General features: G+C 52.2%; 1 protein-coding gene across 1 annotated transcript in view; it reads right to left on the bottom strand.

The window, feature by feature from the left end:
• RAB10 (RAB10, member RAS oncogene family) overlaps positions 1–16,775 on the bottom strand; it is a 48,505-nt gene that overhangs the window by 9,579 nt on the left and 22,151 nt on the right. The window contains exon 2 of the mRNA XM_054293418.1: positions 7,136–7,196. Within this exon, the coding sequence (XP_054149393.1) occupies positions 7,136–7,196 (61 nt within the window). The remainder of the gene's footprint in view (positions 1–7,135; positions 7,197–16,775) is intronic.

The raw sequence follows: 16,775 nt of genomic DNA, 5'->3' as shown, positions 1-16,775 counted from the left end.
ACTGGGGACAAGGATGGAGGGACAGGAGCCAGGGAATGGCTCCCAGTGCCAGAGGGCAGGGCTGGATGGGATCTTGGGAATAAGAAATTGTGCCCTGGCACAGGTGCCCAGAGCAGCTGGGGTTGCCCCTGAATCCCTGGCAGTGCCCAAGGCCAGGCTGGACAGGGCTTGGAGCACCCTGGGACAGTGGAAGGTGTCCCTGTGCACTGGATGAACTTTAAGGTCCCTTCCATCCCAAACCAGTCTGTGATTCAGTGATTCCATGACAAGGTAGACGCCAAGGTGTCCCCAGATTTAAACTGGTTTCACACTCAAGGTTCCACATTCCATAACCCCTCCAGAAAGGCCCAGTGTCCCCCTGACCCCCAGCTCCTGGCTCACAGCCCAGCACACTCAGGCACTGATGTCCCTCTGCTCCTGGGGACACCAGGACAAGGCCAAGGAGCACAGGAGGGGACAGGCAGGTCCCAAACCCCTCTGGCAAGGATGGCCCTGCCCTGGATCTCTGCCTGTGGCCTCAGGAGGTCCCTGACTCCACTCCCAGCTCCACAAACCACCCAGGGAATCCACACGGTGCCTGAAATGTGTGCTGTGCTTCTGGAACCTTCCCCAGCCTGCCCTGACTGAACAAAGGGCTCAGGTACAGCCCCAGCTCCCAGGGATCCCACACGGTGCCTGAAATGTGTGCTGTGCTTCTGGAACCTTCCCCAGCCTGCCCTGACTGAACAAAGGGCTCAGGTACAGCCCCAGCTCCCAGGGATCCCACACGGTGCCTGAAATGTGTGCTGTGCTTCTGGAACCTTCCCCAGCCTGCCCTGACTGAACAAAGGGCTCAGGTACAGCCCCAGCTCCCACTGGCCCTGGACTCTCCCCAATGCCCAGGAACACCCAGGACACCCAGCTGGAGCCTCACCAGCCCCACACTGGGACATTTCCAGGGTTACTCACCCCACTCCTGGCCCCAGGAGGAGCTCTGACATCCCACACTGAACTCCAGGACTTGGCATTTGGCTGCACTGAATTTCACAGGACTTTTTCCAGTGACATTTCTCCAGCTGGAATTGTTATTAGTTTAAATCCCCTCCTTGACTGGATTTAAACTTTACAGCTTCACCTTTTCTGGCTTATATTCCATGAAAGACCTAGAGTCTATCCCTTTGTCCTACCTGTTAACTCTTCCCTGGCAGGGTGGGCAGGCCGTGGCACAGCTGTGGCTGCCCCTGGATCCCTGGCAGTGCCCAAGGTCAGGCTGGACACTGGGAACACCCTGGGACAATGGGAGGTGTCCCTGCCATGGCAGGGGTGAGAACTGGATGAGCTTTAAGGTCCCTTCCTACTCAGACCATTCTGGGATTCCATGAAGTAATTTGGAGGAGTTTAATTATTTAATTGATGGCTTTCCTAGCATATCCCAAAGAGAGGGATCCTTCCCTTCACTCAGGACAAACTCCTGCAAATTATCTCCACTCACACCCTCATTATTTTCTCTCTCCCCACGTTCTGTAGCCCCTTGCCAGCACCTTCCCTCCCAATGGCTCCTACCAAGCTGGAGAAGCCTGACCAACCCCACCAACCCCAGACTTTTGGGATCTGTGATTCTCCCTCCTGTCACAGGAACAATTCTGAGTGCTTTTACACCAACCTGGAGTAGGCAGCACGGAGCTGCTACTCACTGCTTGTCACATCCTACAGCTGACTCCCTGGTTAACTCCTCCACTGCTTTTTCTGGCAGCTGGAGCTCAGCTAATGGAAGAGAAGAAAGCTGGGGAGGGAAGAAGCGAAGAACCTGGAGTGTTTGCATTTTTATTTTTTTTTAAAATAAATGCTATGGCTGCCCTTTCCCCTGGTTAATGGATTCTCCATTCATTATTCAGAGATAACTCCTAATGGCTGGAGATCAGAGCTGGCTGAGGCAAGAGGAAATGAGTTATGGTTGTGTGGGTGCCCACGAGGGCTGGATCCACCCTGGGCACACTGCAGCAGACACTGCAGGGGATGTTTGCTGCCCTGGCTCCCCAGCCCTTTGTTCAAACCTCGGTGTGGGCACAGACTGGCTCGCTCTCCCAGCTCCCATGGATTATTGAAAGAGCCAAGGAGAATGAGACAGAGCTGGAAAGGGAGGGAGCTTGGGTGCTCAGCTTTGTGAAGACAAAGGAGGCAGTCCTGTGGGACTGGGGAAAGGAGATGCTCAGGGAAAGTGAAAAATCTATTTGGATTATTCTCATGCCAACATTAAAATATGCATCAGCTGTATCATATTAGAGGTTTAACCTGGAGAGAAAGGAATTTCTGGGACAGCTTTCCAGCTGACCTGGCAGAGACTAAAGAAACCTTAAAATGCATTATGATTTATTGATGAAAGATTTACATGGCTGCAGCAAGATGAGATTAGACCTGATGATTTGTGAGCATGCTGCCAGTCCACATGGCTCAAAATGAAGCTCTTCAACATATTAAAGCAAGTAATTCCTGGCAAAATGATCCCAAGAATTTTATTAGTGTCTCGCTGTTGTTACATTTGCAGCTCAGTGTTGCACTGGAGGGACTGGGGAACACCAGGCTGAGGATTTCCCTTCCTAAAGGGCAAAGTGTCCCTGGCTCAGCACTCCTGGCTGGATAAAGCTGGGCATGGAGGCACACCCAGCTGGGCAGGGGCACCAGGGGCCTCAGGGCTGGCTCAGGGCTGCCCAACACCCTCATGGATGGGCTGGGAGGGCATTCAGGGCACCCTCAGCCAGGCCCTGGAGGGGAGGATGTGCTGGAGGGCAGGGAGCTCTGCAGAGGGATCTGGGCAGGCTGGATCCACGGAAAGGGTGCTCAGGCCTTGGAAGGGAGGTTGGCAGTGCCCATCCCTGCAGGTGGCACCTGGATGTGGCACTGAGTGCCCTGGGCTGGGCACAAGGTGGGCATTGGGCACAGTTGGACTCCATGGCCATGGAGGGATTTTCCCACCTCAGTGATCCTGGGGTTCTGTGCTCTGTCAGGTATTTCATGACTGGCAAATTTCAGCTTTTCTGAATGATCTTCAGCCAGGAAAAAACTCCCAGAATTCACAGAATCACCAGGTTGGAAGACACCTTCAAGATCATCAAGTCCAACCCAACCCCAACACCTCAATTAAACCCTGGCACACCAGTTAAACACACCCGGGGATGGGGACTCCACCACCTCCCTGGTCCCTGAAAATTCCCAAATTCCTCAAATTCTCAGAATTCCCACAATGATCAGGTTGGAAGAGACCTTAAAGATCACTGAGTCCAACCCAGCCCCAACCCCTCAACCAAACCCTGGCACCCAGTGCCACGTCCAGGCTTTATAAACACACCCAGGGGTGGGCACTCCACCACATCCCAGTAATTCCAGAACTTCATCACCCTTGCTGTAAAGAGCTTTTTCCTGATATCCAGCCTAAATTCCCCTTTGGCTGTGTGCTCTGGTTCTGTCAGCTCCTGGAGAAAGAGCCCAGCCCCAGCTGAGCACAGGCACCTTTCAGGGGGTGCAGGGGGTGATGGGGGCACCCCTGAATCTCCTTTTCTCCAGGCTGAGCACCTCCAGCTTCCATAATGAGATCCAATAATGAGAAATCCAAAATGAGAGAATTCTCCAATTGTTTTATGGGACTGCCATGCCAGAGGAACATCTTCCACCTCGAGTCTCAGAAGCCCTCAGCAAACAGAATTAACTCCTAGCCATTCTAGGGCTAATTGCAGAAATTAATGAGGCTGATGGCACTGGGGAGGGGAGGTGTGTGCAGCTCTGGTCACCAGCACACTCCCCAAACAGCAGAACCTGCACATCCCAGGCAATTCCCACACCTGGGAGGACTCAGGATGATTTATTCCTGACACCAGCTCATTGCTGAATCAACCAAGATCCTGAGGACACTTCTCTGGCCATGTGAATGTGCTGCCAGCAGAGATGCACTGAGAGAAAAATGTTATTTTATAGTCATCCACACAGCTAGGAGCTGCACACTGAAGACATAAAGCTGTTCCTAAAATTTGGAATCAGTCAGGAAGACTGCAGGAAAACAGGCTGACACACAAATGTCATTAAAGACAGGAGCAGCTAAGTGGGAAAAAAAGAAAAAATGAGATTTTTAGCTGCCAGTTCCATTCCTTTGAGGCTGTGCTTTGCCTGGATGACAAAGCCAGCTCTGCTTTTGGTGCCTCCTGACAAGCACCTGGGCAGCCCAGAGGTTTTCCAGCTTCCATTTCCCAGTGGTTAAGGAATTCTGGAATCAGGGATTTGTGGATTTGAGAGTCCAAACCTGACCAGGCTCTTGTGAAATCCCTTGTGAACCTGTCCATGGACACCTGCAGCTACCCCTACATCCCATGAGGAGTTTCCCAGCAAAACTTCATTTCCTGGTGTTTTCCACGTGCCACTTTCCAGCCTCAGGGCAGAAATGATGTTCTGGTGATGAAAAAAGGCAGCAAGTTCCACCAGACCCTCCCTACCTGCTCAGGATATTCAGGATTTTCTGACACCATGAAGAACCCTCATTTTTCCCTTTGTTCTCCCTAAAAAAGTCCCTTTCTCCCCAGCAGGGCTGATCAAACCTGTGCTCTGTGGGACTGCCACCCTCACTTCCTGCCCAGGAAAATCCCATTTCATTTCTCAATGGCCCCATTACGATAATGAGTTCTGGGAACTCCAAAACCTTTTAGTTTCCATTTCAAAGCCACTCTGAGTTCCTGAATTTGTGATATCACACTGAACACAAGTTTTAGCTCCACTGCCCTGTCCCTTTGAAGTCCTTCAGCAAAGCCAGCACCATCTTCTCCTGGATCCATCACTCTGGTCCTTCATTCCTTCCCTGCACCATGACAGAGTGAATATTCTTCCAGCCATTCAGCACTGTAAACCACTCAATTTCCCAGCCTTTGGAAGTGTTTCCAGTCCCAAATGTGTATGAATTCCTTTCTCCCAGCTGGAAAATAACCCAGCCAAGGAGATCCTCAGCTCTTGGATTGTTTCCACCCAGAACCTGACATGCAGAGGGAGAACCTGGATATCCTGGTGGGTCTGCCCTGGATAAGCTCATTTCTTTGGAAGGGCAGTGCAGGGCTGTGTCCCACCCTGCTCCTCACAGCACATTTCCATCTGGAGCAGCAGCAGAACTCTGATCCAGCCTGCTCCTTACAGAGCTGCAGCCCGGCTTCAACAGCTCCTGAGTATTGAGTTACTGCTCACCCCAGGCAGGTTTTAATTCAGCCTGACCTTTGTGTTCCTGCTCTAGCCCTAAATATAATTTCAGAGGTCAGAGAGGCTGTCAGAGGGGCCTTTTCCACAGCCAGGAGCTGTTCTGCTGTGTGGTGTCACACCTGAAGGACAGGGCCATCCAGAGGTGGGAATCTCCTGAGGTTTAATTAAACCAACTGCAGATCCAGAGCAGCCTTTGCACAGGAAATGTTCCCCTAAATCCATCCCCTGCTCACTCAGCTGCTGCCTTGCATGTTCTGGGAATGTTGCACAGCTCCTGCAGGTGTGGAGTGAGCTCAAAGGCAGGAGCAGTGGGGAAATAGAGATGCACTGCACAAAGACACCGAGCCACTGCTGGGCAAACTCCTGCCACAGGAAAAGTAGGAAACACAACACTGAGATTTCATTTAATTATTTTTTTCTGTAGGAGTTTCACTTTCTGCTTCCCAAGTTTCATTTCAGATGTGCAATCTGAACCCAGCAGAAACAAGCAGCAGGTTCAGGCCACAACTTCCCAATTTTGTGACATTTAAAAGCTGCCACTGTGTAAATCTCAGCTCACCCAACTCCACTTCCCCAAGGCACTAAACCCCACAAAAAAATCTGTAACAGTTCCATTACATCTTACTCTTTATACCTAAATATCCTCATTTTTCTATATTTTCTGTTTTTACATTTAATGATGATTTTCTTATTCAGTTTAATCATAGGGTTATGGAATGGTTTGGGTTGGAAAGGACCTTAAAGCTCATCCTGTCCTATGCAATGTCCAGCCCCAATGCCCAGCGTGGCCTTGGGCACTGCCAAGGATCTGGGCACCCTGTGCCAGGGCCTGCCCACCCTGCCAGGGCACGATTCCTAATTCCCAATATCCCATCCAAACCCACTTTCTGCCAGTTCTAACCCTTCCTCAGGGTGCTGAGGACAGGAGGGCTCCAGATGCCTGGTTAGGATTGAAATCGCTCATGATTATCCTGGGATGATTATTCTGGGATGACTGGAAGGATCAGTGTCCCCCAAAACTGGAACTCACCCCCCTGCATGTACAGACACCGAGGTTATGGAGCCATGGGGTTGTTGTGGGTGGGACAAAAGGGACAAATCCCAGCTCAGAGCCCTGGGAGAATGCAGAGTGAGCAGGGAGCTCAGCCAGCCCCATGTGTATGTACAGACAGCCAGGTTATGGTTGTGGGTGGGACAAAAGGGACAAATCCCAGCTCACCCCCATGTGTATGTACAGACAGCCAGGTTATGGTTGTGGGTGGGACAAAAGGGACAAATCCCAGCTCACCCCCATGTGTATGTACAGACAGCCAGGTTATGGTTGTGGGTGGGACAAAAGGGACAAATCCCAGCTCAGAGCCCTGGCAGAATGCAGAGTGAGCAGGAGCCCAGCCAGCCCCATGGTTGGGGCTCTCCTGACCTGACCTGCTGCAAAGCCTCTGCTCCAAAGCACAGCAGCTCAAAGGAAGGAGCTGAGGCTTTGCCTCTTGTCAGACATCCCCACAGAGCAGCTGTGCTGCTGCCAGCTGAGAACCTCTCCACAGCTGAGCGTGGAAAATTCCAGCCCTAGTGCAGCCCTGGGTTGCATTTTCTTGCTGACACAAAGCAAGGCTGCGAGTCAATTTATAGTCACAGACTGGAGGCAAGTCCTAATTTAAAAATTCCAGTTTCAAACCACTTCCCACTAAATCACAGCCTGTGAGGATGCTCTCCCCACTAAAACAGGAGGTTTGCCAGCTGCCTGTCCCAGGGAGCAGCCAGGCCCAGGGGTTACAAGCACTGCTACTGCTGCAGACACACACATGGAGTGGAGTTGGCCCTGTAGAATTACAGAGCACAGCTGCAAACCTGCAGCCCTGAAGGGAATCCAGAAGAGCAAACTCTGCCCAGGAACACCTGCTGCCGAGGGAAGCTCTGTGTTACTCACCAGATCTGGAGCTTGATCTTCTTTCCTTGTAGTTCAACAGTTTTAATCTTGAAGTCTATCCCTAAAATAAACAAACACATAAATAAGTAATTAGTGTTTAGTTATTTAAAAAAAAAAATCAATTCTACATGAACTCTGAATAGCTGAGGCAGAACAGCAGAATTCTTTTCTTCCACTGACTGCCAGGTAAAGCAGGGATGTGCAGGGACACAGAAATGGGAAGGGAGCTGGGACAGAGCACAGCCAGGGCCTCAGGGACTGCTCTGGAACACCCCGAGCAGGAAGGAGCCATGGATCACCCATTGCTGGAGTCCAAAATGCAGAGAACTCTGAGAACTCTGAGAGCCAAAGCTCAGAATTAATCACAGGATCAAAATCTGAGACCTTGGAAAAGGCTTCCAAACTTAAGTGCTGAAAGCAAGAATGTGGATTTATAATTTAAAGCAGAGACACACAGTGTCTCAGACAGTTTAGATGTTTAGAGTTTAAGATATAAAATAATAAAGTAGTTACAAAGGTAAACAAGGAGTTTAGAATGCAGTACTGGAAGTTTGTGTGTCATAACATAATTAGCTAAGAAAGCTGACAATGTAGCATGAGTCCATATGACAAAATATTTAAGGATTGGGTCAAAAACAGAAATGTCCTTATTAGCAGTGTTTTATTAATCAATAACTCCTTAAAAAGTCCTGTAACTAAGGGTCTGGAGACCTTCTGAACTCTGCTGTAACAATGGAAGCCGAACTCACCCTTCCTGTCTATGAAAAAAATTAGAACAATAAATAACATCATCTAAAAACTCAGAAGTCCTGTCTCTAATTTACTCAAAACTCCTTAAAAATCCCCATCCAGTCCAACTCCTGCCAGGACACCCCAACAATCCCCCTGTACCTAAGAGTGTTGTCCTGGAGCTCTGGCATGACAAACCCAGCTCTGCATCCCTGAGCTTCCCCAGGGATGCAGAACAGTTCAAGCCACTCAAAGCTTGAACCAGCAAGGAAAGGAGAATGATCAGAGCTCAGTCTGCTTGTCCAGACCCATCCCTGCCTCAGCCTTGGGTGTGGGACAGACAAAGCCAGGCTTGGCAGAAGTGTCACCAAGGCTCTGAGAGCTCAGCCAAGCACAGACCATGAAAAAGGTTTTTATTTCAATACCAATACAGAAAGTCCCCAAGTGGCACATGCACAGAGCTGTTAAACCCCTGCAGGGATGGGCACCCCAAACCTCCCTGAGCAGTGCCAAGGCCTGAGCCCCCTTTCCATGCAGAAATTCCTCCTGATGTCCACCCTGAGCCTGCCCTGGCCCAGCCTGAGGCCATTTCCCCTTGGCCTGTCCCTGTCCCCTGGCTGTCCCCTCCTGGCAGGGACTTGTGCAGAGCCACAAGGTCCCCCCTGAGCCTCCTTTTCTCCAGGCTGAGCCCCTTCCCAGCTCCCTCAGCCTCTCCTGGGGCTCCATTCCCTTCCCAGCTCCCTCAGCCCCTCCTGGGGCTCCATTCCCTTCCCAGCTCCCTCAGCCTCTCCTGGGGCTCCATTCCCTTCCCAGCTCCCTCAGCCCCTCCTGGGGCTCCATTCCCTTCCCAGCTCCCTCAGCCCCTCCTGGGGCTCCATTCCCTTCCCAGCTCCCTCAGCCTCTCCTGGGGCTCCATTCCCTTCCCAGCTCCCTCAGCCCCTCCTGGGGCTCCATTCCCTTCCCAGCTCCCTCAGCCTCTCCTGGGGCTCCATTCCCTTCCCAGCTCCCTCAGCCCCTCCTGGGGCTCCATTCCCTTCCCAGCTCCCTCAGCCCCTCCAGGTCTCTCCACCCAGAGCTGCCCCAGGTCCAACCTTCCCTTCCCAAATCTGCCCACAAGAATTACAGCAGAGCTACACCAGAGCAGCAGAACACTCCAAACCATCCCCTCAAACTGCTCTGACATTAATTAGATGCCACCACCATCCTGGCTTTCAAATCCAATCACAGAACGCCACTGATCATCCCTCATGCTTTCCAAAAACCTGCTTATATTTAGACTTTTTAAAAGGCAGCAGCTGCAGGCCCAAACTTCCCTCCCAAATCTACAAGGTCACTTTATACCAAGCAAGATTAAACAGAATTTATGAAATGCAGCATTACATAAGAAGTTTGCATGGGAGCTCTGCCTTGAACTCCTTTCAGCCAACACCCAGCACACAGAATTGGTTGGGCTGAGAGCTGGACAATGCCCAGCCCTGAAGGACATCCCTGGAGGGGTCCCAGCAAGGCCTGGATGTGGCACTTGGTGCTCTGGGCATTGGCACAGCTGGGATTTGATGATCCTGGAGGGTTTTTCTGACCTGCAGGGTTCTGGGATTTATTCTGGGCATTAATCCCAGGATGGCAGCCTGGGAACTCCCACCCACCTCAGGTCAGGGCTCCTTTGTTCCCCAGCACCGCTGCGTCCCTCACATCAGGTTACACTGCTGAATCAATGTAGGAACAGTCACACAAACGTGACTGGAAATACAAACCTGCTCAAGGACTGATTGCCAAGATATAAAACTGCCCCACATCCACCCAGCCCCGTATTTCTGTCAGCATTTCAGGGAGGTGTTTGCTGCCACGTCGTGTCCCCAGCAACACAACCAAACAAATGAACACCAAACATGTCAATGAAATATTTTACATGGTGACAGTCACCTCTGGGCTGTGCCCAGATGCAGCAGAGTGTTTGAGAGCCACCTTTTATGTGTTAAGATAAAGTAAATTATTAACCCAGCCAAGGAAATTAACTCTTCTCTTGGCTGTGAGGGATTTAGCCAACTCCAGTATTTAGGGATAAAATAAATCTCTAATCCCACGTTACAGTCAGCTCCCATTCCAATATAATACCAGTTCAGCCCTCGGAACAGCAAGGTTGTTATAAATAGCAATGAATTTCCCTGGAAACACTTCCAGAGGAGTTCCACCAGACTCCTGCACGGCTGCAGTGCCTGGCCAGCCAGGCTGCTGACAATAAACAGCAGAAACACAAAGGCTTCCCAGAAAACACATACGGGGAGGTTTCCAGGAAAATTCACTTCAGGAAAGAGCTGCAGAGGGCAACGGGCAGAGAAAACCTGAACAGACATCTCGTCATCACAGGGGGATAATGAAAGAGATCATGAATTAAAGATGAGCATGAAATTACTCATTAAGTGTGGGTAAGATATTTATCACCTTCAGCAGGACAAGCTGGAATTCACAGAAAAACCTGGAAGAACACGGGCCAGGCTTAGGGAAACCTTATCAACTGCAGATGTTCCAACTGAGATATGGAAATGTTTGCTACCCTTCAGCACAGCACAGGTCCCAGGTCACTTCTGCATTTCCTGCCCATTCCCAGTCCTCACCTGTAGCTTAGAGCAGCCTGGGGGTGCTGGTGGGTGAGAGTTGGACATGAGAGCCCAAAACTCTCAAGCCCTGGGCTGATCCTTCAGTGTGGGCAGCAGGAAAGGGGGGTTCTGTCCCTGTGCCCAGGGATTCCACCTGCCCTGGGCATTCCAACAGCACAAGGACCTGGAGCTGCTGGACAGAGCCCAGAGGAGCCCCCAGAGCTGCTCCAGGGCTGGCAGAGCTGGGGGTGCTCACCTGGAGAGGAGAAGGATCCAGGGAGAGCTCAGAGCCCCTGGCAGGGCCTGAAGGGGCTCCAGGAGAGCTGCAGAGGGACTGGGGACAAGGATGGAGGGACAGGAGCCAGGGAATGGCTCCCACTGCCAGAGGGCAGGGATGGATGGGACATTGGGAATGAGGAATTGTTCCCTGGCAGGGTGGGCAGGCCCTGGCACAGGGTGCCCACCCTGGATCCCTGGCAGTGCCCAAGGCCAGGTTGAACAAAGCTTGGAGCACCCTGAGGTAGTGGAAGGTGTCCTTGCCACGGCAGGGGTGGCAGTGGATGGGCACTGAGGTCTCTTCCCACCCAAACCAGTCTGGGACTCAATGACACACCTGAACTCAGCTTTAGAAAGGACAGAAGCCCTGATGGAGTTTCTGGGCTCCTGCCCTGGGGCACCAAGGCTTTAAGGAGCACCAGCAGCTGATCCCACGCTCAGTGCAAGCACTGCCCTCACACAAACACCGGGTCTGCTCTGCCAGCCATGGCCACCACGGCCCAGGAGCAGCTCCAGGGGCTGCCAGCTCACACCGGGCACTGAAGCCAGGCCCCTCCATGCCACAGCCACAGGGAATGCTGCCCACACCCCCCTGCAGCTGTGCAGGCTCAAACCCTCAGTGTCCTGCTGGACACACAACCACTGGCTCAAGGGATTTGTGTTTCCAGCTCTCTCAGATGTGAGATGTTAATGAAGAGCCAGGAGCTGCAGCAGCAGAGCAGCTTTAAGTCCATAATCGTTTCCATATCATTTTCCACCTTCCCAAGCCCCTGCCAGATCCCCCCTCTGCCACTGAATCACAAAGTGACTGTTGGTGACAAGTGACAGACCCACGGCCACCGCTTGGGAGAGGGAGGGAGGGAGGGAGGGAGAAAACATTATTTTCCAGTCCACTGCAGAGGTACAAATGATGAGCTGGCCCTTTCACACAGCCCGAATTTTGTTTGCATTCCTTCCAAACAAAGCCCCCATTGAGCACGGGGAGGACGCTGGGCGGGAGGAAGCAGAATGTAGGGCAGGAGGAGGGCACGGCTGCGAGCTGGAGCTTGACGGGCATCCCGAAGGGACATCCCACTCTGCAGGGACATCCCATCTTGTAGGGACATCCCACTCTGCAGGGACATCCCACAGGGACATCCCACCCTGCAGGGACATCCCACAGGGACATCCCACTCTGCAGGGACATCCCATTACACCCTACAGGCACATCCCACCCCATCCTGCAGGGACATCCCACTCTGCAGGGACATCCCACCCTGCAGGGACATCCCACAGGGACATCCCACCCTGCAGGGACATCCCATTACACCCTACAGGCACATCCCACCCCATCCTGCAGGGACATCCCACCCTGCAGGGACATCCCACCCTGTAAGGACATCCCACCCTGCAGGGACATCCCACCCCATCCCACAGAGACATCCCATTCATCCTGCAGGACCATTCCACTCTGCAGGGACATCCCACCTTGTAAGGACCTTCCATCCTGTAGGGACATCCCATTACATCCTGCAGGCACATCCCACCCCATCCTACAGGCACATCCCGCCCCACAGGCACATCCCATTCCATCCCACAGGGCCATCCCACTCTATCCTACAGGGACATCTCATTACATCCTGCAGGCACATCCCATTCTATCCTGCAGGGACATCCCACACCACAGGGACATCCCATTCCATCCCACAGGGCCACCTCACCCTATTGGGACATCCCACCTTGTAAGGACATCCCACCCTGTAGGGACATCCCATCCCACAGGGACATCCCCCCCTGCAGGGACATCCCATTACACCCTACAGGCACATCCCACCCCATCTTGCAGGGACATCACATCCCACAGGGACATCCCACTCTGCAGGGACATCCCAATCCATCCTGCAGGGACATCACACCTTGTAAGGTCATCCCACCCTGTAGGGACATCCCATCCCATAGGCACATCCCACCCTGCAAGGCCATCCCATTCCATCCCACAGGAACATCCCACCCTACAGGGACATCCCATTAGACCCTGCAGGCACATCCCACCCTGTAGGGCCATCCCACCTTGCAGACACATCCCATTCTATCCTACAGGGACATCCCACCCTGTAAGGACATCCCATTCCACCCTGCAGGGACATCTTACCCTGCAGGGACACCCCACCCTACAGGCACACCCCACCCAGCCCAGCCCAGGCCAAGAGCAGAGCAGCACCAAGTGCATTTTGTCTGGAATTCATGAATAATTGCTGTGCACACGCTGCAGCAGCACCAGCCCTGCTGTGCTCAGCTCGGGAAGGAAAAGCGAACGTGCAAAATTCACCCTCAGGTTCACCAGGGAAGGGAATGGAGCCCCAGGAGGGGCTGAGGGAGCTGGGAAGGGAATGGAGCCCCAGGAGGGGCTGAGGGAGCTGGGAAGGGAATGGAGTCCCAGGAGGGGCTGAGGGAGCTGGGAAGGGGCTCAGCCTGGAGAAAAGGAGGCTCAGGGGGGACCTTGTGGCTCTGCACAAGTCCCTGACAGGAGGGGACAGCCAGGGGACAGGGACAGGACAAGGGGGAATGGCCTCAGGCTGGGCCAGGGCAGGCTCAGGGTGGATATTTGGAGCAATTCCCACCTGGAAAGGGCTGTCCTGCCCTGGCACAGCTGCCCAGGCAGGGGTGGCATCCCCATCCCTGGAGGGATCTAAAAGCCCTGTGGATGTGACACTTGGGGACATGGAACAGTGCTGGGGATGGTCTGAGATCCCTTTTCCAGCCTCACTGACTCTATAATTTAAATCTGGTGTGCTCCAGCTGCCCAGCTTTGTGCCATAGGCTCTGAGAACAGCCAGGATTTGAAGTGTGACTCAAGGAACAGCTCTGAATGCCTGAGCTCCCTGACCCCATCTCCTGAGGGGCAGCAGCAGGAGGGGTCTGCATGGCTGTGCCCAGCTGAGCCCCTCCCTGTGCTGGGTCACCCTGAGGGAGGTGAAGTTCTCAGCCAGAGCCACAGCACCTTCTCCAAGAGCCTCAGCTGATGGTAAAACCGTGGAATGGTTTGGGTTGGAACTTCAAAGCCCATCCAGTGCCACCCCCTGGCACAGGCAGGGACATTGCCACTGTCCCAGGGGGCTCCAAGCCCCATCCAACCCAGCCTTGGGCACTGCCAGGGATGAGGACGGAGATTATTGCTGGATTATCCAGTCTGCAAACCTGTCAGCTCTAAATGAAGTCACTGTACCACCAAAACAGAGTTCAGCTTTTGTTTGGGTTTTATGTTTTAGCAAGGTGAGGAGTCAAGGCTTTTCCTGCCAGCTGTGTAACTCTGTGTAATCCATGTGTTCCTCCACAGCTACCCACAGAGCTGGAATCCAGCAGTGCCAGTGCCCAGGCCCGGGGTTTGCTATTGCCCCTCCAAAATAAACTCTCCTGTTTGACCTTGTGCTTCCAAAACCTCTCACCCCAAGTGAAATCCCTGTCCCAGCAAAGTCCCAGCACACAATGCTGGGGACAACACCTGGAAAAATTAACCCTGAGACCTTGCTGAAGGGTGAGGGAGGCAGAAAACAGCTCCCAGAAAACCTCAGGAAAGCAGTGCTGGCACTAAAGGTGTAGGTTTGGGATGGGGCTATCCACACTGTGCAGCTCTGAATCCCTCACAGCAGAAATGTTTTGAAAGACTTAAGCAGCAACTGAGATCATTAAGAGCTTAATTAAAAGCAGAACTCTCAGCTCTTGCCTGATGAGCTTGTGCTGGGCTTTCCTTGGAAAGAGAAAGTGGATTTGCTGCTGAAGCTTTCTTACGAAATAATTAATAATTATCTTAACTGATAACCAAGGTTAATAGCTGCTGCCCTGAGTAAGCGACACTCTGAGGCACTAAAGGCTCTTTGCAAGAACTGAATTTCTTCTAAGAGTTTAGAGTTCTGCACTTATTTGGAAAGTTTGGTTCTGGGAGGGCTTGGAGGACATCAGGAGGAAATTCCTCCTGGAGAGGGTGGTGAGGCTTGGAAAGGGCTGGAGTGCCCCTCCCTGGAGGTGTCCAGGGCATTCCTGGATGTGGCACTCAGTGCCCTGGGCACAGCTTGGACTCCAGGGTGTTGGGGATCTTCTACAACCCCAGAGACTCCATCTCTCTCAAGACTTGGGGGACCTCAGCATGAAATTGCTGAGTTTAGAAAGACCAGACAAAGCTTTCCACCCCCAAGTTAATTTGGTAATTTCAAAAGCTCCCAGGGTTAATTCTTGCTGCTGTTGTCAGTTCTCTTTATTGCACTTTTGTTATTTAAATGAAGGCATTTGGGGCTGGTTCCTGGGCCCTGTGTAAGCTCCAAGCACACCTGGGGGATCCCACCTCCACCCTGACTCCAGGTGTGGCACAGCCTGTGCTCCTGGGATTGCTGTGAGTCCTGGGTCTGCTCCTGCACACTCTGTGAATGGGAGAGTTGTTAATTCAGTGAAACAGCAGCACTTTCCTTCTGCCTGCCCAGTTTCCTCACTCAACACAGGAATTTCCAAGAAGTGAGGCAGCAAGGACAAGGTTTACACTTTCCTGTGGCCATTAAAGCCCTTCCTTGAGCTGGACAGGGCTAGGGAGGTGTTCCAGGCCAGGCTGGACAGGCCTTGAAGCAATCTGGGATAGTGGAAGGTGTCCCTGCATGGCATGGAGCTGAGCTTGAAGATCTGCTGGTTTTCAGCTTCCTTTTTCTACCTCTGCTGAGGTCAGGATTGAAGGCACTCCAGAGGATGGCTCACATTCACAGTCCAGTGTTTATTATTTCTTACCTGTGTCACAGTCTCACAGCACTGAGTTCTGTAACAAGGCACAAAATGGCCAACTGTGTCTTGTACAAGGTCTTTTAAAGCTAAACTATCCAATTAAGAAGTGACACCTAAATTGTTTTCACTTTTAACCCAATAACTAATCAGTCAAAGTCTGCAGGGTGGGCTTTTCTGTCCAATTACAAAATACCACCCAAAGCCATGGAGAAGGAAGAAGAAGGTAAAGAACAACCAGCCTTCACCCTAAAACCTCCATCCTGTCCCATATTTATTACCATATTCTAAACCTCCAAACTCTTAAGTTTTCCACCCTGTGACATCACACACTTGTACCCAACTCCACACCCACAATCCCAGTGCTCTCAATCAATTCTGGAAGCTTCTCCACGGCCTCAGGTCAAATGCAGTGCTGTCCTGGGGGTCAGAGTGTGTCAGCACAGAAAGTCTGAAATTCTCAGCACAGAAAGTCTGGAATTCCCAGCACAGAAAGTCTGAAATTCCCAGCACAGAAAATCTGAAATTCTCAGCACAGAAAGTCTGAAATTCTCAGCACAGAAAGTCTGAAATTCCCAGCACAGAAAGTCTGAAATTCTCAGCACAGAAAGTCTGAAATTCCCAGCACAGAAAATCTGAAATTCTCAGCACAGAAAGTCTGAAATTCCCAGCACAGAAAATCTGAAATTCTCAGCACAGAAAGTCTGAAATTCTCAGCACAGAAAGTCTGAAATTCCCAGCACAGAAAGTCTGAAATTCCCAGCACCCAGAACTTCCAAGCCAAACCAATCCCTGATCCCTTCCATGATCACACTGCTCAATTCCTGCAGCCCCTCCCAGCCCCTTGGGGTGTCTCCTTTGCCTCATCCATGCCAGATGAGAGAGGAACAGGCCTCCATCAGCCAGTGCCACCTGTGAGAATCACAGCTCTCTGAAAGGGCACTCAGGAAAGAGAATCTGAAGCGATTCCTGGCCTCATCCTTTGACAAGGGCTTGAGGGAAAGCTTGGGATTTATCAGGGAGCCAAACTCAGGTGATGTGGGAGGGAGTGGGAAGCTTTAGGCTGGCTGGGACAAGCCTGGACACTCATGGCAACTCCTCCTGCAGTCAGGCTTTGCCACCTCTGGCAGCCAGCACAGCACCCACCTGCAGAGGGGAGGAACTGCCAGAATGGGGCTGCAAAGGGAGATGGAACCCCCACTGTCCTCCCCAGTCCCAAAACTTCTCTGACAGGAGCACCTCTGACCATCACTGCGTGGGGAGCTCTTCTTTCTCAGGAGAAAGATTCAATGAAACAG

This window comes from Melozone crissalis, unplaced genomic scaffold, assembly GCF_028551555.1.
Source record: "Melozone crissalis strain CALT ecotype California unplaced genomic scaffold, PUWL_Pcris_2 ptg000150l_1, whole genome shotgun sequence".
NCBI classification, from domain to species: Eukaryota; Metazoa; Chordata; class Aves; order Passeriformes; family Passerellidae; genus Melozone; species Melozone crissalis.
The sequence above is the reverse complement of the archived record's forward strand: the minus strand, read 5'-3'. Positions and strand labels throughout refer to the sequence as shown.